We start from the raw sequence: 27,299 nt of genomic DNA on the forward strand, positions 1-27,299 counted from the left end.
AATGCTCCTGGTTACGATGTTAGGCGATAGAGGTTTGTGAATATCATCATTAGCAGAACCCAGTCTGATTCAACGTCACAAGATGAAGTCTACATAGCTATGGTCTCAGTATTACCACCCAAGCATCTGACCTGTAGACCATTTAGCCAGCTCAAGCTTTGAGCAAGTAGCAAGGCTTTTCCAAATTACCACAATATCCGTAAACAGCTTGGTCTAATATTACTAGGTCAGTGGTTCCCAACCTCGGCACACGAATACCTCTTTTGCAACAAAAACCACGATCCATCCTGGGTTTTCAGACATGGTTCCAACCCAGGTCAGACACCGTTTACACAGCACCATCGATCTGGGTTATGGTCAGGTCAGCCCCATTCACACTGAACCTGGGTCTGTCCTGCTAAACTTGGGAGGTCATAAAAAGTGGAAGGTGACTGCTCTACAACCACCAATCAGTTAATTTTAGGCATGATCCAGGTCGGATAACCCGGGTTGCGCCGTTTACACTGCACCATTACCCAGATCCATCCTGGGTCAGACCCTGGTAGTTACCTGGGTTGGATTGTCGGGTCACATGACCCGGGTTATTTTTCAGGGAGCCTTTTACACTGAGCTGTGACCCGGGTAGACCCAGCAAACACCCAGGTTTTTTCTCTGGTGTAAAAGGGTATTACAGTCCAGGTTTTAAGGATAACCATTCTCGAGAACAGGTGCTTAAATTAAAAAAACTGAGGTAGTAATTAAGTCCTTGGTTAAATGTAAAACCTGGCCTGTTAGTGGGCTTTGAGGACCAAGATTGGGAAACGCTGTACTAGGTAGTAAAAAAAGAAAAAGAACCTTTATTGAAAAGTGAACCAGGACCTCCACCAGTTCCGCTTCTCTCTAAAATACCATGGATCCATCTCATGGTGTGAGTATGAGGGGAGACTTCTGTTTGCACTTGTGCATGAACCATTGATGGGTTCTACCTGCTGGTTAAAAAACATTGACCATCCATGGACAGCCCTAGGTCAGGCATCAGGAGGGTGCAGGTGCTATATACAGGGCTCTGGCCCAGCCAGTGATGCAGTCGCACCCCAACATGGCATAGATGCACATACCCTCTTCAGCCGGGCACTGCGGCAAATGTGGAACCAAATTTACAATTCGGGGTAGCCATGCCCTCACACTTTCACCAACAAGGCTGGGCTGGCCTGGTCAGAGCATGGCACTGCTGACACCAATGTAGGAGGGTTCACACTCAGCCAAGATGACTGCAGGCGGAAAACAAGTGTGAGAAGCAGAGTATTCCCTCACTGTCACCAAGGGCAATAACATCAGTGTCCCCCCCCTCAGCTCACACTACACAACATGAGATATCTCATCATCTCCTGTGTGCAGCTGGCTGGCCACGCCTCCTTCCTTACAGCAGCTCTTCCTCATGTGCATAGACCCGCCCACACACATGCTCACCTTACCCCAGCTCCACCCCTAACTCACAACGCCTGCCCCCATACACATACCTCTCCGCCTCTAATGTAAGCCCCGCCCCCTGTGTACAGCTCCGCCCCTCATGCACTAGCTCCACCTCCTTAATCTCACAGGCCGGCCCCCATGCACAAGCCACACCCCCGGCATCCCATCCCGGCCCCGTGACAGACGCAGACTCCGAGGTGAAGGCGCTATGGGGCGGGTGGAGTTCTACGCGCTGTGGTCTGTGTTGGAGGCGCCGCGGCAGCTGATCAGGTGGGGGAGTTTATGTGGCGCCATCGTGTGGCCTTACCGAGGTATTGCTGCTAGTCGGGGGTCACTTAGTTATGCGCTACATATGCAATATTGCCCTGGCCTATAACCTTACCTCCCCACTTACCCATCACCCTGCAAGTACATCTGTGTATTATATATATTCTATATGTGTAAATATTACCCCATACACCCACGACCCTGCAGGTACATTTATGTATTATATTTATTCTATATGTGTAAATATTACTCTATATACACACCCACATGCCCATCACCCTGGAGGTACATTTATGTATTATATATATTCTATATGTGTAAATATTACCCTATATACACCCATCTACCCATCACCCTGTAGGTACATCTGTGTATTATATATATATTCTATATGTGTAAATATTACCCTATATACACCCACATGCCCATCACCCTGCAGGTACATCTGTATATTATATATATTCTATATGTGTAAATATTACCCTATATACACCCATCTACCCATCACCCTGTAGGTACATCTGTGTATTATATATATTGGAAATATGTAAATATTACGCCATATACACCCATCTACCCATCACTCTGCAGGTACATCTGTGTATTATATATATTCTATATGTGTAAATATTACCCCATATACACCCACCTGTCCATCCAGGGCCGTAACTAGGGTAGTGCGACCAGTGCCATGGCATAGGGCACCGCAGGGCAGGGGGCGCTGTTTGGATCTGTCAATTTTTTGTTTATTATCATTCTCACTTGTAGCTTCCTCTTCTGTTATCCCTTGCATCTCCTGGCCTCCCCTATCTCTTCCCTGGCCCTTCCCCATGAGGCTATGGCCCTTTTTCACCACAATGGCTTTGAAATGAAACAAAGAAGATGTGATTTAACTGCAGACGTGCAGATTTAATTTGAGGGTAATTACATCCAAATCAGGTGAACGGTGTAGGAATTACATGGTTTTCTATATGTGCAACCCACTTTTTAAGGGTCCAAATGTAATGGGACTATCAACTCAAAAGCTATTTCATGGACAGGTGTGGGCTATTCCCTCGTTATTTCATTATCAATTAAGCAGGTAAAAGGTCTGGAGTTGATCCTAGGTGTGACATTGGCATTTGGAATCAGTTGCTGTCGACTCTCAATATGAGATCCAAAGAGCTGTCACTATCCGTGAAGCAAGCCATCATTAGGCTGAAAACAAACCCATCAGAGAGATAGCAAAAACATTAGGTGGCCAAATCAACTGTTTAAAACATTCTTAAAAAGAAAGAACGCACCGGAGAGCTCAGCAACACCAAAAGACTCGGAAGATCACCGAAAACAACTGTGGTGGATGACAGAAGAATTATTTCCCTGGTGAAGAAAAACCCATTCACAACAGTTGGCCAAATCAAGAACACTCTCCAGGAGGTAGGTGAATATGTGTTAAAGTCAACAATCAAGAGAAGACTTCACAAGAGTGAATATAGAGGGTTCACCACAAGATGTAAACCATTGGTGAGCCACAAAACAGGAAGACCAGATTAGAGTTTGCCAAATAACATCTAAAAAAGCCATAACCGTTCTGGAACAACATCCTATGGACAGATAAGACAAAGATCAACTTGTACCAGAGTGATGGGAAGAGAAGAGTATGGAGAAGGAAAGGAACTGCTCATGATGCAAAACATACCACCTTATCAGTGAAGCATGGTGGTGGTAGTGTCATGGCGTGGGCATGTATGGCTGCCAATGGAACTGGTTCCCTTGTATGTATTGATGATGTGACTGCTGACAAAAACAGCAGAATGAATTCTGAAGTGTTTCGGGCAATATTATATGCTCATATTCAGTCAAATGCTTCAGAACTCATTGGACGGCGCTTCACAGTGCAGATGGACAATGACGCGGAGCATACTGCAAAAGCAACCAAAGAGGTTTTTAAGGCTAAAAAGTGGAATGTTATGCAATGGCCAAGTCAATCCCCTGACCTGAATCCGATTGAGCATGCATTTCACTTGATGAAGACAAAACTGAAGGAAAAATGCCCCAAGAACAAGCAGGAACTGAAGACATTTGCAGTAGAGGCCTGGCAGAGCATCACCAGGGATGAAATCCAGCATCTGGTGATGTCTATGCGTTCCAGACTTCAGGCTGTAATTGCCTGCAAAGGATTTGCAACAAAGTATTAAAAAGTGAAAGTTAGATTTAGGATTGTTTAGTTTGTCCCATTACTTTTGGCCCCTTAAAAAGTGGGAGGCACATATAGAAACCGTTGTAATTCCTACACCGTTCACCTGATTTGGATGTAATTACCCTCAAATTAAATCTGAAAGTCTGCAGGTAAAGCACATCTTGTTTGTTTCATTTCAAAGCCATTGTGGTGGTGAATAGAGGCCAAAATATGAAAATTCTGTCAATGTCCCAATATTTATGCACCTGACTGTATATTTCTCTCTCTGCATTCTATGAGTTCTCTCTGCATTCTGAGTATATGTCTCTCTCTCTCTGCGTTCTGAGTATGTCTCTCTCTCTCTGCATTCTATGAGTATGTCTCTCTCTCTGCATTCTGAGTATCTGTCTCTGCATTCTATGAGTATATGTCTCTCTCTCTCTGCATTCTGAGTATATGTCTCTCTCTCTCTGCATTCTGAGTATATGTCTCTCTCTCTCTGCATTCTGAGTATCTGTCTCTCTCTCTCTGCATTCTGAGTATCTGTCACTCTCTCTCTGCATTCTATGAGTATCTGTCACTCTCTCTCTGCATTCTATGAGTATCTGTCACTCTCTCTCTGCATTCTATGAGTATCTGTCTCTCTCTCTCTCTGCATTCTATGAGTATCTGTATCTCTCTCTCTCTCTCTCTCTCTGCATTCTCTGAGTATCTGTCTCTCTCTCTCTCTCTGCATTCTATGAGTATCTGTATCTCTCTCTCTGCATTCTCTGAGTATCTGTGTCTCTCTCTCTGCATTCTATGAGTATCTGTCTCTCTGCATTCTATGAGTATCTGTCTCTCTGCATTCTATGAGTATCTGTCTCTCTGCATTCTATGAGTATCTGTATCTCTCTCTCTCTGCATTCTGAGTATCTGTATCTCTCTCTCTGCATTCTATGAGTATCTGTCTCTCTCTCTGCATTCTATGAGTATCTGTCTCTCTCTGCATTCTATGAGTATCTGTCTCTCTTTCTCTGCATTCTATGAGTATCTGTCTCTTTCTCTGCATTCTATGAGTATATGTCTCTCTCTGCAGTAAGGGAAGCCGGTTGGGGTTTCAGCTGCCGTTACCTCTCCCCCTCCCCAAGCAGCTGCTTCTCTTCAGCCTGGGGGATTGGAGCTCATACACCAGGGACACCTATGTGACTGCTCAGCTCAGCACGGGCTCCGGACAGCCGCAGCATTTAGGAACGCTGTCATATGGCTGCAGGTAATGGACATCACAAGTGTCCCAATCGCTACAAGCGGACCACCTACTAGAAACGGACTGGAAGGAGATCACTGGTCTTGGTGAAGCTCTGGTCATTTGGTGAGGGGCTTTACACATTCACATCTCACCTTCTTATTCTATAACTTTCCGTGTACACAGTCCTGGCAGCTCCCGGCCAGAATAACGTACAGAGGACGTCACATGCGGGGATAGAAGTTCTGGCACTGTGATTGGTTCCTTTATAACCATGTACCTGGGTAAAGACCTTCCTATATGGTGACATGTCAGTTGTATGTACATTGCTCCTGTCTGTGTCCCTGTAGATCGCTAGTATGGGAGGGGGAATGGAGCCTGGACATCGTCATGGACTGTGTGAAGTTGGCAGCCCAAGGAATTCCAGCCAAACTGCTTCTGATTGTAACTGGGAAGGTAACAATGAGCCATAGGGGCACCCACCTGCTGATGTGGCTGGGTGTCTATCTGTTCTTCGTGCCATTCGCCAACACTGGTACCTGTATGACTTCTCATTTACCAATGTTCTCATATTACTAGGATAATACAGAGAGATCCCACTGCACTGTCTCCCCTCTGGCAGGCAGCCACCCTATGTCCTGTATCTGCCTATGCTGTATGCTGGTCATCCAACCTCATCCCTGTATCTCCCTATGCTGTATTCTGGTCATCCACGCTCATCCATGTATCTCACTATGCTGTATGCTGGTCACCCACGCTCATCCCTGTATCTACCTATGCTGTATGCTGGTCACCCACGCTCATCCCTGTATCTACCTATGCTGTATGCTGGTCACCCACGCTCATCCCTGTATCTCCCTATGCTGTATGCTGGTCATCTAACCTCATTCCTGTATGCCTATGCTGTATGCTGGTCATCCACCCTCAACCCTGTATCTCCCTATGCTGTATGCTGGTCATCCAACCTCATCCCTGTATCTGCCTATGCTGTATGCTGGTCATCCACTCTCATCTCTGTATCTGCCTATACAGATACAGGGATGAGGGTGTATCTGTATGCTGTATGTTGGTCACTCGTCCTCTGCCCTGTATCTCCCCCCTGCTGGTCACCCACCCTCTGCGCTTGGTCTTCCCTCTGCTTCACACTCCCTCTGCCCTGCATTGCACCTCTGTTGCTTACACGCCCTCTGCACTGTCTTCCCTCTACTGTATGTTGGTCTCCTGCCCTGTATCTCCCCTCTGCAGGTTACCCACCCTCTGTGCTGAGTCTTCCTCTGCTGTATGTTGGTCACCCGCCCTTTGCTCTGAGTCTTCCCTCTGCTGGTCACCCGCCCTTTGCTCTGAGTCTTCCCTCTGCTGGTCACCCGCCCTCTGCGCTGGTTATTATCTCTGTAGTTTGTGATTCTGATTTGTGCCTTTACTCTGCCCAGGTCATGAAAGGTTCGAGGTTCAGCAGCAGCACTCCAGCCAGAAGACTTGGCGTCGGACCACCCAGTAGCCCACTGCTCTCGGAGAGCACTATCGCCCACGTGAGACTATTGGAAGCTCCTAGAGAGGTAAGTATCCGAATGCCCTGAGAGTGGCTCTTCTATAGGATTGGTCAGGATGTGTACAGTATATTATATGCCATATATTATGGCTGTGACCATATAACTGAGACAGCTTATAAAGCATGGATATGCATAAATGTGTCTATGGAATGGGCATGTGCACCAGTATATGAACCTTCTTCATTATAGGAGAAAGATGTTAGTCCAGAGGTCCCCCAGCTGGCGGCCAGTGCTATACTGAAAGACTCACCCCCTCTAAAGAAAGCTGCTTTAAATCCTCCACCCAAAATCAAGGAAGCGGTGGCAGGAGGGCAGGATCCCTACAGGAGAGCCAACATTGTACCCAGAAATCCCAGGAGGCTTCGCTTCGGCAGCAAAGGGTCTGAAGATGGCACCCCTGGGGCAGGTAAGTGGTCAGTGTTGCTCTCTAGGTACACAAGCTGTGAGTGAGGAGGACTGCCAATCTCTACCATCCCTAAGGCATCCTGCTCCTTGTTCAGACAGTGGGCACAGCGTTTGGGGCAAAAAAAAACTTGTCCCTGAACTTGACAGGGTGGCACAGACCTGTGTCACATGTCGCTCCTCCTCTGCTCACTTGAGACCCAATTATTTCTGTTTCTGCTTCTGCCCATGTCTAAATTTGTGTGCCCACTTTTGCCCTAAGTCTACCTTTCTGTGCCCACTCCTGCCTCAAATGTTTCTTTCTCTGCCCGCTTTTGACCTGGGTCTGCCTTTCTCTGGCCACTTTTGCCATGGAGTTTAGCATTACCTGGCCACTCATGCCCTGTGTCTGCCTATCTCTGCCCCCTTCTGCCCTGGGTTATACCTGCTCCTGCCATGGGTCTGTCTATCTCTGCCCACTCTTGCCCTGGGTCTGCCTTCTATGCCCGCTCCTGCCCTGGGTTATACCTTTTCCTGCCTGCTCCTGCCCCGTGGTCTGCCTCTGTCCATTCCTACTCCTGGTCTGCCTTTCCCTGCCAGTTCTTGTCCTGGGTTATACCTTTTCCTGCCTGCTCCTGCCCTGTGGTCTGCCTCTGTCCATTCCTACTCCTGGTCTGCCTTTCCCTGCCAGTTCTTGTCCTGGGTTATACCTTTCCCTGCCTGCTCCTGCCCCGTGGTCTGCCTCTGTCCATTCCTACTCCTTGTCTGACTTTCCCTGCCAGTTCCTGCCATGGGATGAATCTTTCCCTGCCCACTCCTGCACCGGGGCATACCATTCCTAGCCCGCTCCTCCCCTGGGGTGCACCTTTCCCTGCCATGCTAAAACACCTTATTAGGCATGTGCCAAGTGCCAGCCATAATGCTACAGACTCTGCCAGAATGAATCAGAAAGCCGGGTATATATCACAGAATCTAGGATGAAGCTACAAATCTAAATCTGACTTCCTGACTGTATGTCTGAGTATAGAGCTCAGATGTCACACTTCTGCTTTTCAGTCCATAAGTCACTGACCCCCTCCCACCTTCCTGTACTGTCTCTCCCACCTGTCCCTTTAACACTGGAGATAGCATATACTTATTATTATACATTGTGCACCCCCACAGCGTACCCCTCAGCACGGTGGTGGCAGAGCGTCTGCCTTTGTGATCCAGATACAGCCATTCTGGTTGGTGGAGAAGGAGCCAATGAGAAGCCATGTCGGGACTCTCTTTGGAAGCTGGAAATAGGTACTTATTTCCCACAGTCCTTCAGGAGAGCTGTTGTGTACAGAGCAGTATACGGGCCTGTGGTTGTTCTGCAAGTCGAGCAGTGTAAGGGGCGTATTTACTAACAAATGAATTACACATAAATAGAGAATAAGTATTGGCAGGCGTAAGCTGGTTAGGATAACTAGTATATAAGAGATCTCACTGTCCCATAGGGCCCTCCATTGTGATAATAATATCATACACCGATCATTGCTGTTACTGATGTGTCCACACAGACCGGGTAAGAAACTTAGTGGTATATTTACTAAAGTGAGAGTTTTGAGAAGTGGAGATGTTGCCCATAGCAACCAATCAGATTATAAGTATTATCTTCTAGAAGGTGAAAGTTAAATGTTAAGTAGAATCGGATTGGTTGCTATGGGCAACATCTCCACTTCTCAAACTCTCACGGACACCGGAGGAAACCCACAAAACATGAGGAGAACACAAAAACTCCAGTTAGGGCCATGATGGGAATTAAACCCAAGACCTGAGTGCTGTGAGGCAATAATGCTAACCATGACACCAACCGTGCCGCCCCAGGTCATGTTTTCCTTATCCCCGCTTCCTCTCCATGTTACTAAGTGATTCTCACGGTCTCATCTCTCCTTTGCCCCCAATCAGACAGTGACTTCTGGTTCCAGATGGACAGCTTGTGCTCAGGCTCTGCGCCGCAGTGTTCCAGGGGCCACACCGCGACCTACGACCCTGAGACCAAGAAAGTGTTTGTCTACGGAGGGATGAGGGAGAGTCGTTGGTTCAGCAATGTCTATATGCTGGACACTCTGGACTGGAAGTGGACGTTGGTCACGGTAAGTGTGGTCCATCTCTGTGAGTGCACAGTGTAAAGGTTAGTCGCTTACATTACCTTCCATCTTACCCCAGGCGGTGGGAAAGGTCCCCACCTTGTCCTACCACAGCGCCACCATGTTCCAGCGAGAGCTCTACGTGTTTGGGGGTCTGTGTCCCCAGACAGGGACAGAATCTGGATCCTCCACCAATTCTCTTTATATCTTCAACCCGGAGTACAAAATCTGGTACCAGCCCATTGTGGAAGGAGAGAGGCCACTGCCCCGATTCGGGTAGGTAACCTACGCAGCCATAGATCGGGGTTCCAGGCGTCTCTCAGTCAAGAGAACCTGGCCGTGGTACATTTTTGAGCTTAGGAACAGAGAATGAGGGATCTGAATTGCAGAAACCGCCTCTTCACTAAACTTAACCGTACTGACCGTCATTATGTTATGCGCAACGTATTGGAAAGCTGTCAGAATTATACACAGGAGAATTGTTGCTGAATAATTTCATCCACTATAGACTCACTCCTACATGTGATGGGTGAATTTACTCATCAGCAATTCTCCCAAGTTACTATGATTTACCCCTATTAGCAGATGCATAGTTAACGTAGTCATATTTTGTGTTATTTTTATTCATTCACTCTGTGCCTGGTTCAAAGTGCATTTGCCCTAGAATGATGCATGTGAGAGAAGGAGGCATTGTCTTATGTTCCCCACATACCCTGTATCTGTCATTCTCCAAAATAAAATTCACCTGGGACATAAAATAAGAGGGCAGTGGTTTGTGATCGGCTGGACAGATGCATCCATAATCTCGTCACTCTGCGGCTCTCCAGCTGTTGGGCAGCACAATTCAGTCCCTGGCTGGCAAACCATGCTGGGACTATCTAGCCTGATATAAGTGCATGAGGTGACTGTCCACATGGTCTGGTGTGAGGGGGTCTCACCTCTGCTCTCCTCTCTTCTAGTCACAGCTCCACCCTCCTCGGAAACCGCCTTGTCTTGTTCGGAGGTCGGCGTTCTCAGTCTTCGGTCTATCTGAATGATGTGTATATCCTGGACCTGGGTGAGTGTAAGTCCAGCAGTCTCCTCTCCTCAGTGCCCAGCACATACACTGTGCATCTAATACAAACCAAAATGTTACAATCTACCCAGTAATTCCTTCCTCCACAGGTTACATGGAATACACAGCCGTGTCCCTCTCGCCCTCCTCTGAGAAACCGTCCCCACGCTGGTGAGATATCTCTATACCGCATGACATCACTGGGGTTGGGGGGGGTCTCTGTGCCGTTTATGCTGCTCCTTGAGACCCCCACAGCTGTCTATAGATTTATCCGTGACTGATCTTTCTCACAGTTGGGTGAATCAGAACCTCTGTGTATATAATTTATCTCCGTATATAAACTAGTACAGCGTCTCCTGGCAGGTCATCCCCGCCTCTATAACTCGCTGCAACGTGTGCCCGTGGCGGCCAATAAGAACTACAGTATGTTTCACTTAGGGCCACAGAGGAACAGCACAGATTGTGACAGGTGCAGGGTGCTAGAATGAACACTACTAATCACTGTACAATTCCTGCTTATACTACAATACTATAGGTAACATTAGGAAAGGGAGAAGTTTCATGCCGGTGCTTTCTGTGCTCAGGTCTTAGTGCGGGATCGGTATGATTTACCGCCGGACACATGCCCTGCGGTTCTAATGGCGACGCTGGAAGACCGGCGGTTATAATCTAACCCCCCCCCCCCCTAACCTTCCCTTCGGGGTGCCTGTGCCTAACCCTAACCACCCCTGTAAGTGCCTAAACCTAACCCCCCCTTCTCCGCAGCCTAAACATAAGTCTCCTGGGGAGGGGGGGTGCCTAACCCTAACTTCCCCCTGGGGTGCCTAACTCTAAGTCCTCCCCCCGGGAGCCCCTAACCTAACCCTCATCCCCCGCGGCTGTCCACACCCCGGCGCCTAGCTTACCTTCGATCGGGATGTCTGGCTCCCGGCGTAGGTAAAATGACAGGCGTCGGGATGCCGACGGTCGGCATTTAGACAATCTGCATCCCGACTGCATACCCTTAGCGTTCATCCGCTCGTTATGCCTGCAGATTGCTCGGGTTTCGGTCATCCGCTCGTTATGCCTGCAGATTGCTCGGGTCTTAGCGTTCATCCGCTCGTTATGCCTGCAGATTGCTCGGGTCTTAGCGTTCATCCGCTCGTTATGCCTGCAGATTGCGAGCAGTGTGAACGACCGTTTCCCGTCGCATGGATTAGCTACATGAACACTCCGGCGATGTGCAGACACAACCAGCTGATAAACGGCTTGCTGTGAGTGGAGAAAGCATCGGTGCCTCTCTTCCCACACTGATGCTGACGCATTAAAACCAAATTCCAGAATAAACCAGTAAAACATGAAACTAGCACCAGGATCGTCGGCACTTTATCTGCAGACACCATTGGGAATCAGAGGTAGGAACTGTCTGTAGCGATGGAAGAAGCCAGGAAATGAGGTTGCACCAGGCTGGTTCCTGGGCCTCCATCTTTATCACCAGGCCCTGCCTACTTGTGACATTAACCAAGGAGAAATATCTGTATTCTAAACACTATATGATCTCCCCCCACCACCCCCTCCCCTAATTTCCTGCTATTGTCCTCATTGTTTCTTCTCCGTTTGTTTCCATCTCTGTAGCTTCCACGCCGCTATGCAGCTGTCTGAGCACAAGCTCCTGATCCACGGTGGATGTTCTGTAACTGGGACCCAGAGAGACGCCTTCATTTTTAATCTGGGTAAGTAGTAGGTCTGTGCCCTGTGATGGGGACTTTCTGACAAGTTTACTGACATTGGGTGATCTTCCTGTTCCGCCCGCAGATACGGTGACCTGGAGCCCTGTCACGTTTGGGTCGGGCCCCCAGCTGCCTCGGGCCTGCCACTCTCTGCTGAACCTCACATCCTCTCACCTAACGGACTCTGACAAGGAGAAGCGCGGAAAGCGGAGCATGTGCAGGGTCATCGTCATCGGGGGCTCTGATGGTGCTGGAAACTTCTATAGTGACACTCCCAAGTTCAAGCTGGACCTGAGCACTTAGTGTTGTTTTTTTTATATGTAATTATTAAATCTGCTGTCATTGTTATTCAGCTACAGAGGTGACTGAGATTAGGGGGCTTATTTATTAGAAAATCGGCTGCACTGAAGTTATATTTTTCACAATCCAGTGACAGTAAGTGGCCACTAGTGGGAGCTGTGGAGGGGCAGTTGTATTGTGCAATCACGTGTTGTAATGTCACTAATAGAGATTTATTATTATGCTCTAATTTGTTTCGTCATTAGCGGAAGTGGGGTTTGTGCAGGTCTGAATTGTGTTAGTAGTGCCCCGAGGGTAGTGGGTGGTGTAAGACCACACCGGGGTAGCAGGTGTGGCTAACATGAGAGCACGCCAAGGGCAGCGGGTGTCCTCATACATAAAGTTCATTGAACACAGACCCTGATCCCCATATAGAGAACTCGAATCAGTTCTGCGCTGAAACCTCTTTATTCTTTCATTCCGACAGATATTTCTGATCTAAAGAAACAAATGAGAAGCTTTCTATCGTCCACGGTTACGGTGCGGTCTCAGGGGCGGTGCCTGCTGTTCAGGGACGTCATGCTCTGAGGTCAGGGGGAGTATCTGGTTGCCTGGAGGGGTGGCTGACCTGAAATGCCTCCAGCTGGCACAGTGACTGGTTGATCCTGGAGATTGTGGGGTATGGAGTCATGTCCACTTTAAACCTACAATAAAATAAGGGTGATGAGGGGACACAGACAGCAACGTCAAGGTGGGCAGCAGAGTGGGGGCATCAGCTTCATGGCATAGGGGAGGGCAACTTTAGGTGGGGATCACATGGGGAGGAACCCTGCGCAGCTTCACAGTGTGGGTGGTGGGGATCAGAGTGGAATAGACACCAGCTGCAGGTGTAGGGAGCGAGGGCAGGGGTGTTAGATTAAATTTGGTTGTGCAGATACGCAGGCGGAGATGCCAATCTTACCTGGTATGGCTAATAGTCTTGGTGTAGACTAATTTGGAACCTGGTGACATAACGTTGGTACGCATTGGCGAGGGCCCACCAATGGAGCAGCAGTGCGAAGTGTGTATGGCACGGCAGAGGCATGTGACTGGTGCGTGAGGGTGAGAGCAGCGTAGGACACGTATGTATGAAGGCGCTGGACACGTTAGTGACTGGGCAGTCTCTCACCTGTCTGCGTTGTACACCTGGGGAACCAGACAAAGATCCGCCATCGTCACCTGCAGGAGAGAGGATTGAAGGTGCTGATTATTCCACATGGACACCGTGGGGTCAATTCATGCTGGGGAAGGGGTGACAAGATACAGTATATACACGTTCCCACCCTTTAATTGCCCAAAGAGAATGTAATCAGCCCTACCTCGTCCCCCACACAGTACCGTCCGGCCGTGTCCTTCAGCAGGAGCTCCAGTGCTGCAAGTACAACATGACTAGTCAGTGACCGCCATCTCTCAATGCTGTCACTATTTCAGTACATTCACGGTACTTAATGCCGAATAACAGGACGGTCACCAGATCGCTTATTCTAACCCACAAGTCCCAGACTATGGCCGGCAAGATGGCCTGAGACTTGTAGTTCCACAACAGCTGGTAACATCCTCTCCCTTCCCTGAGACACTGCGTTTGCCCGATTAGCCAAATCCCTCCATTGCTATTAGTCTTGCATGGACCTCTATCTCCACTGTGTACTTGTCATTCATATCACCTTAGATTACACAGTGGGGGGCACTGACCCCAACAGTGTTCATGGTCCTCCAAGCATTTGGCCAATTGCCGTCTAGTGCTGACATCAGATTCGCTATTGCGCTCAATCATCCTTATTTCTCAACATTCCAAGTGCAGTGCCCCCGAGTGCCCGTATGTATGCAGTGCCCCCGAGTGCCCGGATGTATCTGCCCCATATGCCAACGTGGTAACTTCCACCGGGATACATAACTTTAGTCGACAGTCACTATGTGAAAAGTGAGTATGGCGGTGGGAGAACGGCGACGTCCTAATACTGGCATGATTGTAATATTACTTAAAGCATTCTGACTGTGTCGGCAGTATAACTCAGGTGTGGTGTATGAGAGGAGGGGCTCCGAGCATTGCGCACGCCCTGCATCCATTATAGTTCTGCCAATGGTATAACTTTATATATGAACGAAAAGCATCCTGTTTAAAGTTATACTGCCGAGGCGGTAAAATATGCTTTACGTAACGTTTGTATCATGTTAGTATTATGCCGTCAGTATATTCACTGGCGAGAACATGCCTGGTACCCCTTCCACCTTATGCTAGATTTACATGATTAACCCAAAAAAACACAGCGCTCCTAATGGTCAGATCATGAATGACAATGGTCAATGTCAATTTGGCTTCACTAAACCTTTGTTGAAAATATAGAATGATACATGCCCCCCGCCCATCCGTTATACCAGCTGTATCCAGTGCCCTGTGGGCCCCAGTCCTGCCTCTCACCTTGGAACCCGCGTGTGATAAAGTGCTGGGCCCACTCCACATTTTTGTCTCCGACTCTCTGCAGCACTGCGAGGTTCTGCTAAGACAGACATAATAAGCCGGGATCATAGAGCTGTGACATTCTGACTCTGATTCTCTACCGATCGCAATTGAGAATGCAATAGCAATTACGCACTCAGTCTGGCTGCGATAGGATGCTAATCCATTGCGATCGCTATGCCGCCGCAGCACAACATAAGGACGCCCACTTTACCTTACACACATCCGTAATGTTTGGCAAGACTGCGACACCATCAGTAACATCAGTAACATGGAGTACCATCACAGCCTCACATACACTCACACAGGCTCTGACCTTACTCAGGAGTTACTAACCTCATCACATGTAGTGATTACACAAGACTGAGACACCATCAGTAACATGGAGTACCATCACAGCCTCACACACACTTACACAGGCTCTGACCTTACTCAGGGATTACTAACCTCATCACATGCAGTGATTACACAAGACTGAGAGACCATCAGTAACATGGAGTACCATCACAGCCTCACACACACTTACACAGGCTCTGACCTTACTCAGGAATTACTAACCTCATCACACGCAGTGATTACACAAGACTGAGATAACATCAGTAACATGGAGTACCATCACAGCCTCACACACACTTACACAGGCTCTGACCTTACTCAGGAATTACTAACCTCATCACACACAGTGATTACACAAGACTGAGATACCATCAGTAACATGGAGTACCATCACAGCCTCACACACACTTACACAGGCTCTGACCTTACTCAGGAGTTACTAACCTCATCAAACACAGTGATTACACAAGACTGAGATAACATCAGTAACATGGAGTACCATCACAGCCTCACACACACTTACACAGGCTCTGACCTTACTCAGGAATTACTAACCTCAACACACACAGTGATTACACAAGACTGAGATACCATCAGTAACATGGAGTACCATCACAGCCTCACACACACTTACACAGGCTCTGACCTTACTCAGGAATTGCTAACTTCAGCGCACGCTATGAGGCCTCAGGCTGCGTAAGGCATCGCAGTAACTAATTTATGCACACGCCTGCAACAGCGTTCAAATGCACTGGCACGCCTGCGTTTCTCCGACCACTGACCCCTCAGCCCCCCCTCCCGTCACCACCCACAAATGGCACTTCCTGTCAATCACTCTGCAATGGGTCTGCGTAGTAGCTCCGATTGCAGTGACCGGCACGCGCAGTGCGATGCATGCGCAGAACGCAACAGTTGGCCGACTGTGTGCGTAATCACAGTTGCGATTGGTAGTGAATGAGGCCCTCTGTACTGACCTGCAGTGGCTGGATGCCCGAGGCAATGTGCTCACTAATTATTCGGCACTGTGCTCTGTGGATGGGGTCCTTGGGGAGCAGTGGGGGGTTTGGTCGCGTCTCCTCCAGATATTCAATGATGGCGAGCTGTGGGACAGACGTGGAATGGTCACTTTATTGCTACAGTGTTTATGCAGGTCATGGACCAAACGCACAGCGCCCGCTCCACGGGACAAATACAGCTCTCAACACGCGGTATCCGCCTTGTCTTTTCCTAGATTTCCGCGGTGACAAATCGGTTTATGGCTGTGCTGGCGTAGAGTGGCAGTTTGCGCAGGCTGAGGGAGAATGAGAGCGGGAGGAAGGTGGGTCATTATGTCTGGGGTACAGTATCCCCGTAAATGAGGGTTTTGGTGATTTTATTCTGTTCATATTTACCTTTCTATTGCGTGGGGTGTTTTCGTTATCTTTTGCTATAACCATGTCCAGTATTGTGGGACCACTCAGGTGACAATTGCTGCAGGGCACCCAATCTTCTCAGTTATCACAACCAGGAGGGTCAGGGCTTTCCAGAATGGAGCTGCATTCCCGGAGCAGAGGGGCAGCACCTTATTACAATATTCCCCTGGCTGGCCTGGGACTGGCTCTCATTAAGGGAGGGGTATGACTTGCTTGTGGTCTTCCTGTTGCAGGGGCAACTGTCTCATGCTGCCTCTTTTTATCATTATAACTTGGAGGGTGCCTGCTGTGCCGACAACGTGTAGCTGATATACAGAATATTATTTCCACAGAGTATGAATGGATTTTAATAATTTATACAGGAGACTGTGAACCTCTGAGCCCAGGATTAATCAGTAACCTGGACAGTAAGGACAGAGCCAGCACAGAAGAGGTGCCAGCTAGTTAGTACCTGACAGAATCTTTCCACTGTAGGTAAGACCTTGTGTGACCGGTACCACCCGCCGTTCATAGAGTTAATAATGCTCCTCTTACACTTGTACTAGAAGCAAGTTGGGGTTCCCCTGCTAGAGAGCTCTGACGTTACACAGCTACTGACTCCTGAAGGTTTTATGTACCGGGTATAGTAAGGATGGAGATTGTGGGTCGGAGGTTGGATGGAAGCGATGCTTGTATAGAGTACAGTCCTCGGTAGCATGTAACCAGAGGGATAAAGCTGGGTACACACCTTTGCATTCACTCGTTGTTGATGCGATGGTTTGATCAACTTCACACTCGATCGGAAGTTGCGACCGTAGTGCAGATACGCGCTTACACACCTACACGGAATGGGTACGTAATTCTGGCTGATGGGGAGCCTTCTGTTAGAATACCAACAGCGGCATCCCGATGGTTGGTTTCCGGACTGGAGTCGGGAAAGTATACTTACCCCCCCTAACACTCCCTTCTTGTAGCCTAACCCTAACCCTCCCCAGTGCCTAAAGCTAACCCCCCTCTTCGTGTCTAAACCTAACCCTTCCACCTTAGTGCCTAACCCTCCCCCCTAGAGATGCCCAACCCTCCCCCCTACAGGTGCCTAACCTCCTCCCCCCTAAAACCTAACCCTGCTACGCTCCCTAAACCTAACCCCTCGGCCCCCGCGCCTAATGCCAAGGGCACCACTGACTTTCTTCGTTCGGCTTGGTGTCCTTCGGCGTCTGGATTAAGATAGGCGTCGAAATACCAACGCCTATCTTGAGTCCCTTGTCGGGATTTGGATGTCGGTATTGAGACCGGCGGCATTGTAGCAGCCGGTCTCGTAACTTCATCCCTACCTACACAATCATACTGTTGACCTTCGATCCCTGACTGCCAAAATATCGAAAGAAGATGATTGTACCACCCACAGAGGTGTAGAATCACAAGGATGGTGGAAGGTGCGTACACACTGCCCTTTTGGTCCAATCTCCCCCGGTCGAATAGGATGAATATTAAACTGCACATAAGATGCGATCCTTCGATTCGACCAGTTTTCTTCTGACAAAACACGATGGAAGGTGCGTACGCAGTCTTACAATAACGCACGAACGAGTCATAATCTAAAGAACGGCCCGATGATTGTATAGGTGCGTACCCAGCTTAACACCCACATTGTGCTAGTCAGATTCTCAGTCTAATAATAAATAAAAAGCTTGGGACTGCCTGAGCAGTCGCCCTGTTATAAAGGTGCGTCTGATCCTACCGCACCAAACAAAATACTGAATGCCTGTGGCCATGGGCGGGGTATATGTGGAGAAGGACCTGGGGCATCCTGGGAGCTGAAAGCTTAACTGTTTGGTGCCTGGATCACTCCAACCACATTTCCCCATGGTATCCCTGTGGACCCGAAGAAATATAGATATTTCCCCGAAGTGCAGCCTCCTTACACTTCCACTCTTGGCCTCACCCCAGGATATCGCGCAGAGTATATAAAATGTGACCCTGTATTAGAAATTAACAGCCCGCGGCCCTGTGTCTCATTGTGAAGTTGCGCCATTGCATCCCAATGCCCTTACGTAGCACCCTCTGTGCGATGCTCACCGACTGGGACAAGGTGACGCCATCAATCCTCAGCGCTGGCACTTGCTGCATTGGGTTCACCTTCTTGTACTCATCAGTCAGCTGGAGGAGGAGAAAATAGGGATCAGCTGAACGTTACCACGACGGCCCTTCCCTGGCAGTCTGCTGCTTCAATCTGGGCTCCCTGCTTAAGTGAGCGCTGGAGCTTCTGCAATCCCGGGATATAGTGAGAATACTAAATACCCTCCTGCTCTGTCTCCTGTCATTCCCTAACCACCCACTGTACAGTATACAGATGTGTCCTCATCTCTGCGTCACTTGCCTGGCGTGAGTGAGCAGCCAGGTCCCACGCTACTCGTCTGGCGTTTTTTTATGCATAAAATGCGAATGCGCCTAAGTTGGAAAGCGAGGTGACATGGACGCACCACAATCTGTATATGGGAGACTGCTGAGTAATGTGATATGTGACACCTGTATATCTGTGTGCTCCTGAGTCTGTATATGGGAGACTGCGCTGAGTAATGTGATATGTGACACCTGTATATCTGTGTGCTCCTGAGTCTGTATATAGGAGACCGCGCTGAGTAATGTGATATGTGACACCTGTATATCTGTGTGCTCCTGAGTCTGTATATGGGAGACTGCGCTGAGTAATGTGATATCTGACACCTGTATATCTGTGTGTTCCTGAGTCTGTATATAGGAGACCGCGCTGAGTAATGTGATATGTGACACCTGTATATCTGTGTGTTCCTGAGTCTGTATATGGGTGACTGCGCTGAGTAATGTGATATATGACACCTGTATATCTGTGTGCTCCTGAGTCTGTATATAGGAGACTGCGCTGAGTAATGTGATAGGTGACACCTGTATATCTGTGTGCTCCTGAGTCTGTATATAGGAGACTGCGCTGAGTAATGTGATATGTGACACCTGTATATCTGTGTGTTCCTGAGTCTGTATATGGGTGACTGCGCTGAGTAATGTGATATGTGACACCTGTATATCTGTGTGTTCCTGAGTCTGTATATGGGAGACTGTGCTGAGTAATGTGATATGTGACACCTGTATATCTGTGTGCTCCTGAGACTGTATATAGGAGACTGCACTGAGTAATGTGATATGTGAGACCTGTATATCTGTGTGCTCCTGAGTCTGTATATGGAGACTGCGCTGAGTAATGTGACATGTGACACCTGTATATGTGTGTGCTCCTGAGTCTCTATATGGGAGACTGTGCTGAGTAATGTGATATGTGACACCTGTATATCTGTGTGCTCCTGAGTCTGTATATAGGAGACTGCGCTGAGTAATGTGATATGTGACACCTGTATATCTGTGTGTTCCTGAGTCTGTATATGAACCACAACGGAACTTGGAATGAAATATAAGCTGTGGCTGTTACATTGTAGCAGTTCCTATACAGATCAGAGACTCAGTCGTACACAAATATATAAACGTTGCATAGGAAATTAATCAGCCCATTCTGCTGGAACTTCCTGGTCACATCGCATTGTGACTTAAATGCCTTTTTTGCCTATAAAGACGCCCAGCACTAGCAGAATCTCAAGGTATTTTGCGTGCCGAGAGGGGCTTTTTGGTGTGACTGCAGCAATGATGTATAAGAACACATTTGTATTCACCCCCAACGTGCAACACAGAATCCAGCCTGTCCCACCAATTAAAAGAAACATTTTAAATATTTGCTGCTGTGACTTAATACAGAAATAAAAACTATATAAGAACATTAAGCGCTTTGTGTTGCTAAGAGACTGCGCACTGCGCCACACACATACAGGAGATCAGCGCAGCACTACGCCACACACATACAGGAGATCAGCGCAGCACTACGCCACACACATACAGGAGATCAGCGCAGCACTACGCCACACACATACAGGAGATCAGCGCAGCACTACGCCACACACATACAGGAGATCAGCGCAGCACTAAGCCACACACATACAGGAGATCAGCGCAGCACTACGCCACACACACACACACAGGAGATCAGCGCAGCACTACGCCACACACAGGAGAACAGCGCAGCACTACGCCACTCACAGGAGATCAGCGCAGCACTACGCCACACACATACAGGAGATCAGCGCAGCACTACGCCACACACGAGATCAGCGCAGCACTACGCCACACACATACAGGAGATCAGCGCAGCACTACGACACACATACAGGAGATCAGCGCAGCACTACGCCACACACATACAGGAGATCAGCGCAGCACTACGCCACACACAGGAGATCAGCGCAGCACTACACCACACACATACAGGAGATCAGCGCAGTACTACGCCACATACAGGAGATCAGCATAGCACTACGCCACACACATACAGGAGATCAGCGCAGCACTCAGAGAGAGATCAACCCAAAACATGGGAATTCTCCTCATCCCCCCCCACACTGCCAGGAACTGGGCACAAATTACCTGCTGCCCGCCGTCCTGGATCAGACTGATGGGACGTTGGTCGTACTCAATGTTCTTCAGAGCCAGCGCTGTGCAGACACAAACAGAGACACAATACACAGTGTACAGAGTGTGGCCCTGGGACCCCTTCCATCTGGCGGAGAGACGTGTATGCAGAACTCACCTATCCGGACCCTCCATGAGCAGGAGCTGCGGAAGTATCCAAACAGGAGAGGCTGGAAGAGGAGGAGAGGGAATCACAGGCAGTAACTGTATAGGTGTAACACCTAATATAAAGATATACATGTATATAATATATATAATCTGCCCCCATTACATGCACAGATCAGCAGGACCCTGGACTCCTCACCTTCTCTTCAGATGCCATCACTGCAGATCAGGGAGAGACACTGACCAATCTGGGCGCCGCCTGCGATCCACCCACCAGACTTTACCCCATGTGGGAGAGATTAGTGTACAACGTGCAGTGCCAGGAAGTAGATGCAGGTCTGTGTATTTACTGCACTAATCCCAGATGCTGTCCTGTGCCTGACTTACTCTACACAGCAAGGACCACAAGTCACAGACTTCCCTGAGGATACAATTTTGCTGGCTTGTTTATGGGATGTTGCATGAGAAATGTTAAATACAAATACAATTTTCCATCACACACTGAGATATGTAGATAATGGCCCTCATTCAGAGCCGTTCGCTATTTGCGGTCGTTCGTTTAAAAACAAGGGGTGGCTATTCAAATGATCCGTACGCACATTGCAGTCTGTTCACACCTCTAAGTCTGAACGAGCGAGCAAAACATACGCTCGTTTATTTGTTAAAAACGCCCCCTGGCCGCTCGCATCCTACGTCATGTCCGCTATTTATTAGATTAATCGAGTACATCGACCAGCGTATGAACTGCTCGCTATTCTTGTGGTTGGTGTTTGCTACCACAAATTTGCGAGCAGTTCTGGCTATAAAATAACTCAGTGACGTGAACAATGACGCTGCTGTTTTAAATATACACACCCATAAAACGCCCGTTTCGACCTTTAAGCACGCCTGCGTTCGGATCTCCACTCCCCATTTTCAAGCACCTTCCCCTGTTACCACCCACATACGCCTCATTCTGTCATTCAAAATAGCAGGCACTCGCTATATTGCGTACCAACGATTTTCGGCCGCACTGACTGGTTCGCGCATGCGTACTAAAAACCGTACGCATGCGCAGATGTGCAAACATCGCTCGGAACGAGCGTACTGCCGCTAACGAGCGGCTCTGAATGAGGGCCAATGTGTCTGATGGATTTATTTACATCCAACATTAAGTCCTTCTTTTGTATCTCTCTCATAAAGGTGGCAGTCAGGAGAAGACTGTAACACGTGATGGGGTCAGTGCCACACGTATGTGTTTATCCGGCAGGCGCAGATTCCTGTTCCTCTTTCAGGTTGAGGCAACGCCCCAGGATTGCACAACTCGTCCTCTGTGATAATACAATGCTAAACACTTTTAAATATTAAATAAGAGAGAAACATTTGCAGGATGGCTTGGGTATGATATGTCGACAGTCATAATGTCAACATTCATGTAGGAAGTGATGAAATAGGTCGCCATCATCCCTGGTGGTCCAGCGGTGACTTACCTGCTCCTGACAGCTGCAGCGGCTTCCTGGTATCGGTGGTCATGTGACGTCACTTCCAGGTCAGAGCTGTGATCCTCCAGCGTTCCAGTAAATAAAGCTGGGTACACATTAGACGACCTGTGTACCCAGCCGACCTATGAGGCGACAGACGGCATATTGTGCGGTCCATGCACACTGCACGATCTGGTGAACGCCAGCATGATATTTCCTTCACCAGCCGCATCCAAATGTATGGGCTCGTTCATCAGATTGACAGATAGAGCTCTCGATCTGTCGATGCGAGGAATGACCCCGCGGAAGAGTGCGTGGTTTGACGATGCATACACACTTGTTTATGTGGACGATATGCCAGCACAATCTGTCGGATCGGGCGACATATCGTCTAATGTGTACCCACCTTTAATCTCCCCTAATCATAAACCTCCCTTTAGTGCCTAACTCTAATTTCCCACAACTTAGCCCCCCTGCCCGCAACCTAACCCTAATGTCGATATTCTGACCATGACGACATTTCACATGTCGACATATTACCTGTAGACAGTGTCCACCTCTGAAGTTCACTAGACTCCTGGGCATAACTGTCAGTCACTCTATATTGGGGGAAAGGATATCTGCATTTTCTGTTAGACACATGTTTTTTACGGATTCAGAATGAATGACTGCCGGACTCTAGCCTGGCGGTTCAAATCCCGACTACTGCAGCCCGATGGCTGGAAATCTTGACACCGCAGCTAAGTCTACTATCCCTACCCTTCTGCCCCCCTAACTCTCCCTTAGGGGTGCCTAACCTCCCCCCCATTTGTGCCTAGACATAACCCCCCGCACCCTAACGCTCCCGCGGGAGGTGCCTAACACTAACCTAACCCTAACCTTCCCCAGGGATGCCTAAACCTAACCCTCCCATTCCCGGCTAAGTGTATACTTACCCCGGCTGAGGACGATCGGTCTTGCGTCCTCTCGGGATTCCGGCTTCGGGATTAACATAGACGGCGGTATTTCGATGCCTGTGTTAAATCCCTTGCCAGGATTTCCTTATTGGGATTGTAGTCTCAGTGGGAGGGAACAAAACAGCACAGTTTGGGTATTATACACAAACTGTGTGCTGTGTTCTTCCCTCCCACTGGGAGTCCCAGAATGCCAGCTGCAGTTAATAACTATGATGGCGATGAGCAAGAGCCGCCAGATTAAACGTCGCCAGCGGGGTGACTGCGGCCGTGCCCTCAGGCTGCAGCGCCCCAGGTGCTAGCCCTGCTTGCCCGCCCCTAGAACCGCCACTGCGTCAGAGACATGATGTATTGCGATATGCGGTGATAAGGAATGTCACTTTTCTGGGCTTTTAAGAAAATATTAAATAACCAGGCCCCATAGATCCCTGTAAGATATTTGCCTAATTTTGAAAAACATCCAAGGAAATTGTGAAAGCAACGCCTATGAGCGCGGCGGTAAAGTGGGCGTGTCCTGTACATCTGAGAGGCGTGTCATAATACTGACTTACATCCAATGTAAATGAGCCCCAAAGCAGCAGTTATTGCTCAGTAAGATCTACTTGGTGATGAAAACACTCTGATAATGTAGCCATAGGGATCATTGTGCCTTATACCCAAGGCAGGGACATGATACTAAGGATCCCATTTGAACAGGCCCGCCACGAGCCGTGGTGGGCCCCGGTAATAGGGGAGGCGTGGACACGCCCCCTTGCCGAGAGAAAAAAAAGATTTGCTGCGCGCTGGGGAGGGGGGGGGGCTCTCTGCCCCCTCAGCCCGGTGCAAAGCCAGGGGGGGGCGCGATCAGTGTGATCGCTCCCCTGCACAGGCACAGGAGACTGTTGTGGCTGCTGTATCAGCAGCCATGAGCAGTCTCCAAATGCAGCTCAGCACACGCTGTGTGCTGGGCTGCTGTGAGAGGGGGGGGGGCGGCGCCAGACCCGGGCCCCTCAGGAAGTCCAGGTAATCTGTACCCGCTCCCCCCCCTCTCGGCGCCCCTGCATTTGAATGTATATATCTGTGGAGGTGTTTTCAATATAACAACTTTATAATGGGGGTGAGGTGCCAACGGGGAGATTGCTGGACTCTTCAGAGTCAGGGAGATCGCTACTATTTCAGGGAATCTTCCTGACAATCAGGGAGCGTTTGCAAATATGCCCTGTAAGCAGGTTATACGTCCACAGATACACCCTGTTTCCAGCTTATTAGATCTCATCAGTGACAATGGGCCTGCATTGCATGTCTTCACCAAAACTTCCCTATTGGCTCCCTATGTTTGTGGCATTTTCTTCTGTAAAAGGCAAAGTGATGGCCATCTATAGTTGTTAACCGTAGCTGCCATCCAACATTTGACCTCCATGGCTGATATCGAACAATCCATCCATGGTTAAACATACTCCCAAAGCCGCTTTTCGGGCATTGTCACTCTGTCCAACCCACGGCCGCAGTGCCCCAATCAGGGGTTCGGGGAATGACATCTAAGTGCAGGGGTGAGTCTGGGGGCAGCTCAGGGAATGCTGGGCCACTCCAGAGTGGTGGAAATTAGGGGTCTATTTACCCTGAAAAGTGATAAGAAAGTGATAAGGTGCCAGCCAATCAGCTCCCACCTGTCATCTCACAGGCTGTGTTTGAAAAATGACAGTTGGGAGCTGATTGGCTGGCACCTTATCACTTTCTTATCACTTTTCACGCTGTTGCCTAACACTGCTTAGTAAATAGACCCCTAAGTGTGATGTGGGGCCTTTGACACAAGGTTATGTCCTCTTTTTTGGCCATAATTCGATATAGCAGAGGTTCCCAAACTCGGTCCTCAGGGCACCCTAACAGTCCAGGTTTTAAGGATATCCATGCGTGACTTTATTAGTGCCTCAGTCAATTTGATTTAACCACCTGTGCTCAACCATGGATATCTCTAGAACCTGAACTGTTGGGGTACCTTGAGAACCACTTTTGGGAACCTCTGCCATGCAGTGACGGCCATCGATGGCTCATGATTTTTTTATACCATCGTAAGAATACCATTGATGGCTGAGTGTTGCACATGACCGGAAATCAGGGCCACCATCACCAATGTTCTTCAATGTCAGGACACAGATGCAGCATCAGCGGCCTGCCATCAATGGCAAAAGTACTTGACATCGGCCATAGACCATCGATGGTTGCAAAGCCAATGATGATCGATGGCCATTTCTGCCTGTTCCACTCTGTAGGGAAGTCTTCATAGCTGCCAAGTCCGCTTATAACAAGCGGAATTGGGCTTCTTTTTTTCCCGAGTTGCTTGTTTTTTTTTTATGGTTGCTTGTTTTTGGGCTTGTTTTTTTAAGGTAGCTTGTTTTTGGGCTTGTTTATTTTTGTGCATTGTTGAGGCACCACTGGAGGTAAGTGTATGTGTGTGTGTTTTTTTTACACCAGTAGTGACTGAGGGAGGGGAGGGGGGGGGGGGGGGGTTGTGTCTGGGGAATAGAGAGCAGTAGGCAGTGGACAGGCTGAAGTTGGAGGGGGCAGGCAAGAGGGAGAGGTGAAACAGATGATGTATATGAGGCAGGTACATGGGGGTGAGTTAAAACTACTGAGGCTGTTAAAGAGAGGGGATAATGGCATCAGACAGGTGACAGGAATGAAGGAGGTAAAGAAGAGGGGTGAGAGGAATGTGGAGTCAGGTAAAGTTGGGTACACACTAGATGATATGTCACCTGATCCTGCTGATCAGGCCGACATATCGTCCACATCGGCCAGTGTGTACCCACTATGCACGACCCTGCGCACTCCCACGGGGGCGTCCATCGGGGTCGTTTCGTCGGTCTGCATGTAGGGCCGATGGAACGACCTAGATGCCGACGCTTGCATAGTGGATGGAGCCAGTGCCCGACATATCGGGCGTTTGGTCACCGCATTGCGCAGTATCCTTCGACCGTCCGATATATATTGCGTGGTCAAGGCGTCTCATTGCTGGGTACACACATCGGCAAGTGTGTACCCGGCTGAAGACTGGCAAGGGAATGAGGTATGAAAAGAGGGAGGGGGTATGTAGAGGGAGAAAAGCAATATAGGCAGATAATAAGGCTGTGTACACACTAACATATTTAGGTTAGTGAAGAGCGGGGATAAAGGAAGTTATACAGGTAGAGAGTGAGGACAGACACCCCCATAAATTGGGCTTTTTTATTGGTCTTTTTGTGATCGGTTTGGGCTTGCCCTTTACTTATTGGTTGCTTATTTTTAATTTCAGAGTTGGCAACATTGGGTATTAGAAAAACTAGTTACCATCGATGTCAGGCCTTTGATGGCTGATGGCCATCCTTAAGGAGTGATACAATGATAGTCAGTCAGTAATGATTCCCCCATGTGCTCCAGCAAGGAGATACGGAAAACATGCCCTGGCAGGAAAACCCTTCCCTGAGGGTAATGTCTAAATCCCCTTCATGGAAAGGACCCTGACGTCATCAGCCAGTGTCCAGCGTCATTCCTTGCCATCCAAGTGGGCATAGAGGGGGAATATAACCATGTAGCGAGCCACCGTGCCCGAAGCACCTTCACTGATGGACACTACACAGTCACACTAGTAATACTGTGAAATCCACTGTATTAACACTTTACGGGCCGCAGCGGGCGCTCTGACGACATGTGACCCCGCAGCCAAGAGGAAGTGACCAATCAGAAGGCAGCAATTCCAATTGCTTCACGTGCTCTACGTACCTTACCCAGCGCCGCCATGTTGGAGGTGGGAGGGGTCAGTCAGTGTCGTGTCTCCCGCCCCCTCTGGCGGCCATATTCGCGG

At 48.8% G+C, this 27,299-nt stretch overlaps 2 protein-coding genes across 6 annotated transcripts; one reads left to right on the top strand and one right to left on the bottom strand.

Annotated features, from left to right (window-relative positions):
- Nucleotides 1–1,580: 1,580 nt before the first annotated feature.
- LOC148454518 (uncharacterized) lies at nucleotides 1,581–12,974 on the top strand. Of its 2 annotated transcripts, none has more exons than XM_088460870.1 (12): nucleotides 1,581–1,722; nucleotides 4,956–5,129; nucleotides 5,453–5,558; nucleotides 6,533–6,658; nucleotides 6,842–7,058; nucleotides 8,198–8,320; nucleotides 8,966–9,153; nucleotides 9,227–9,423; nucleotides 10,107–10,210; nucleotides 10,312–10,372; nucleotides 11,816–11,913; nucleotides 11,996–12,974. In XM_088460870.1, exons 1-12 carry the CDS (start codon nucleotides 1,661–1,663, stop codon nucleotides 12,211–12,213), a joined length of 1,674 nt encoding a protein of 557 aa, XP_088316996.1. In that variant the 5' UTR covers nucleotides 1,581–1,660; the 3' UTR covers nucleotides 12,214–12,974. The 2 variants fall into 2 exon arrangements, with proteins under 2 accessions (XP_088316996.1, XP_088316997.1); XM_088460871.1 differs by having other exon boundaries at nucleotides 10,107–10,204.
- GSTZ1 (glutathione S-transferase zeta 1) lies at nucleotides 12,639–27,271 on the bottom strand. Of its 4 annotated transcripts, none has more exons than XM_088460874.1 (9): nucleotides 27,218–27,271; nucleotides 21,083–21,134; nucleotides 20,920–20,987; nucleotides 18,493–18,573; nucleotides 15,997–16,122; nucleotides 14,648–14,723; nucleotides 13,548–13,600; nucleotides 13,358–13,407; nucleotides 12,639–12,893 (listed from the first exon to the last, which is right to left on the bottom strand). In XM_088460874.1, the coding sequence occupies exons 1-9, from the start codon at nucleotides 27,233–27,235 to the stop codon at nucleotides 12,767–12,769; spliced, it is 651 nt and encodes a 216-aa protein (XP_088317000.1). In that variant the 5' UTR covers nucleotides 27,236–27,271; the 3' UTR covers nucleotides 12,639–12,766. The 4 variants fall into 4 exon arrangements, with proteins under 4 accessions (XP_088317000.1, XP_088316998.1, XP_088316999.1 ...); XM_088460872.1 differs by having other exon boundaries at nucleotides 14,648–14,726; XM_088460873.1 differs by lacking the exon at nucleotides 27,218–27,271 and adding an exon at nucleotides 21,269–21,706 and having other exon boundaries at nucleotides 14,648–14,726.
- Between the last annotated feature and the right edge of the window lie 28 nt (nucleotides 27,272–27,299).

The sequence above is a fragment of the Taudactylus pleione genome, unplaced genomic scaffold (genome assembly GCF_031769625.1).
Source record: "Taudactylus pleione unplaced genomic scaffold, aTauple2 ptg000987l, whole genome shotgun sequence".
NCBI classification, from domain to species: domain Eukaryota; kingdom Metazoa; phylum Chordata; class Amphibia; order Anura; family Myobatrachidae; genus Taudactylus; species Taudactylus pleione.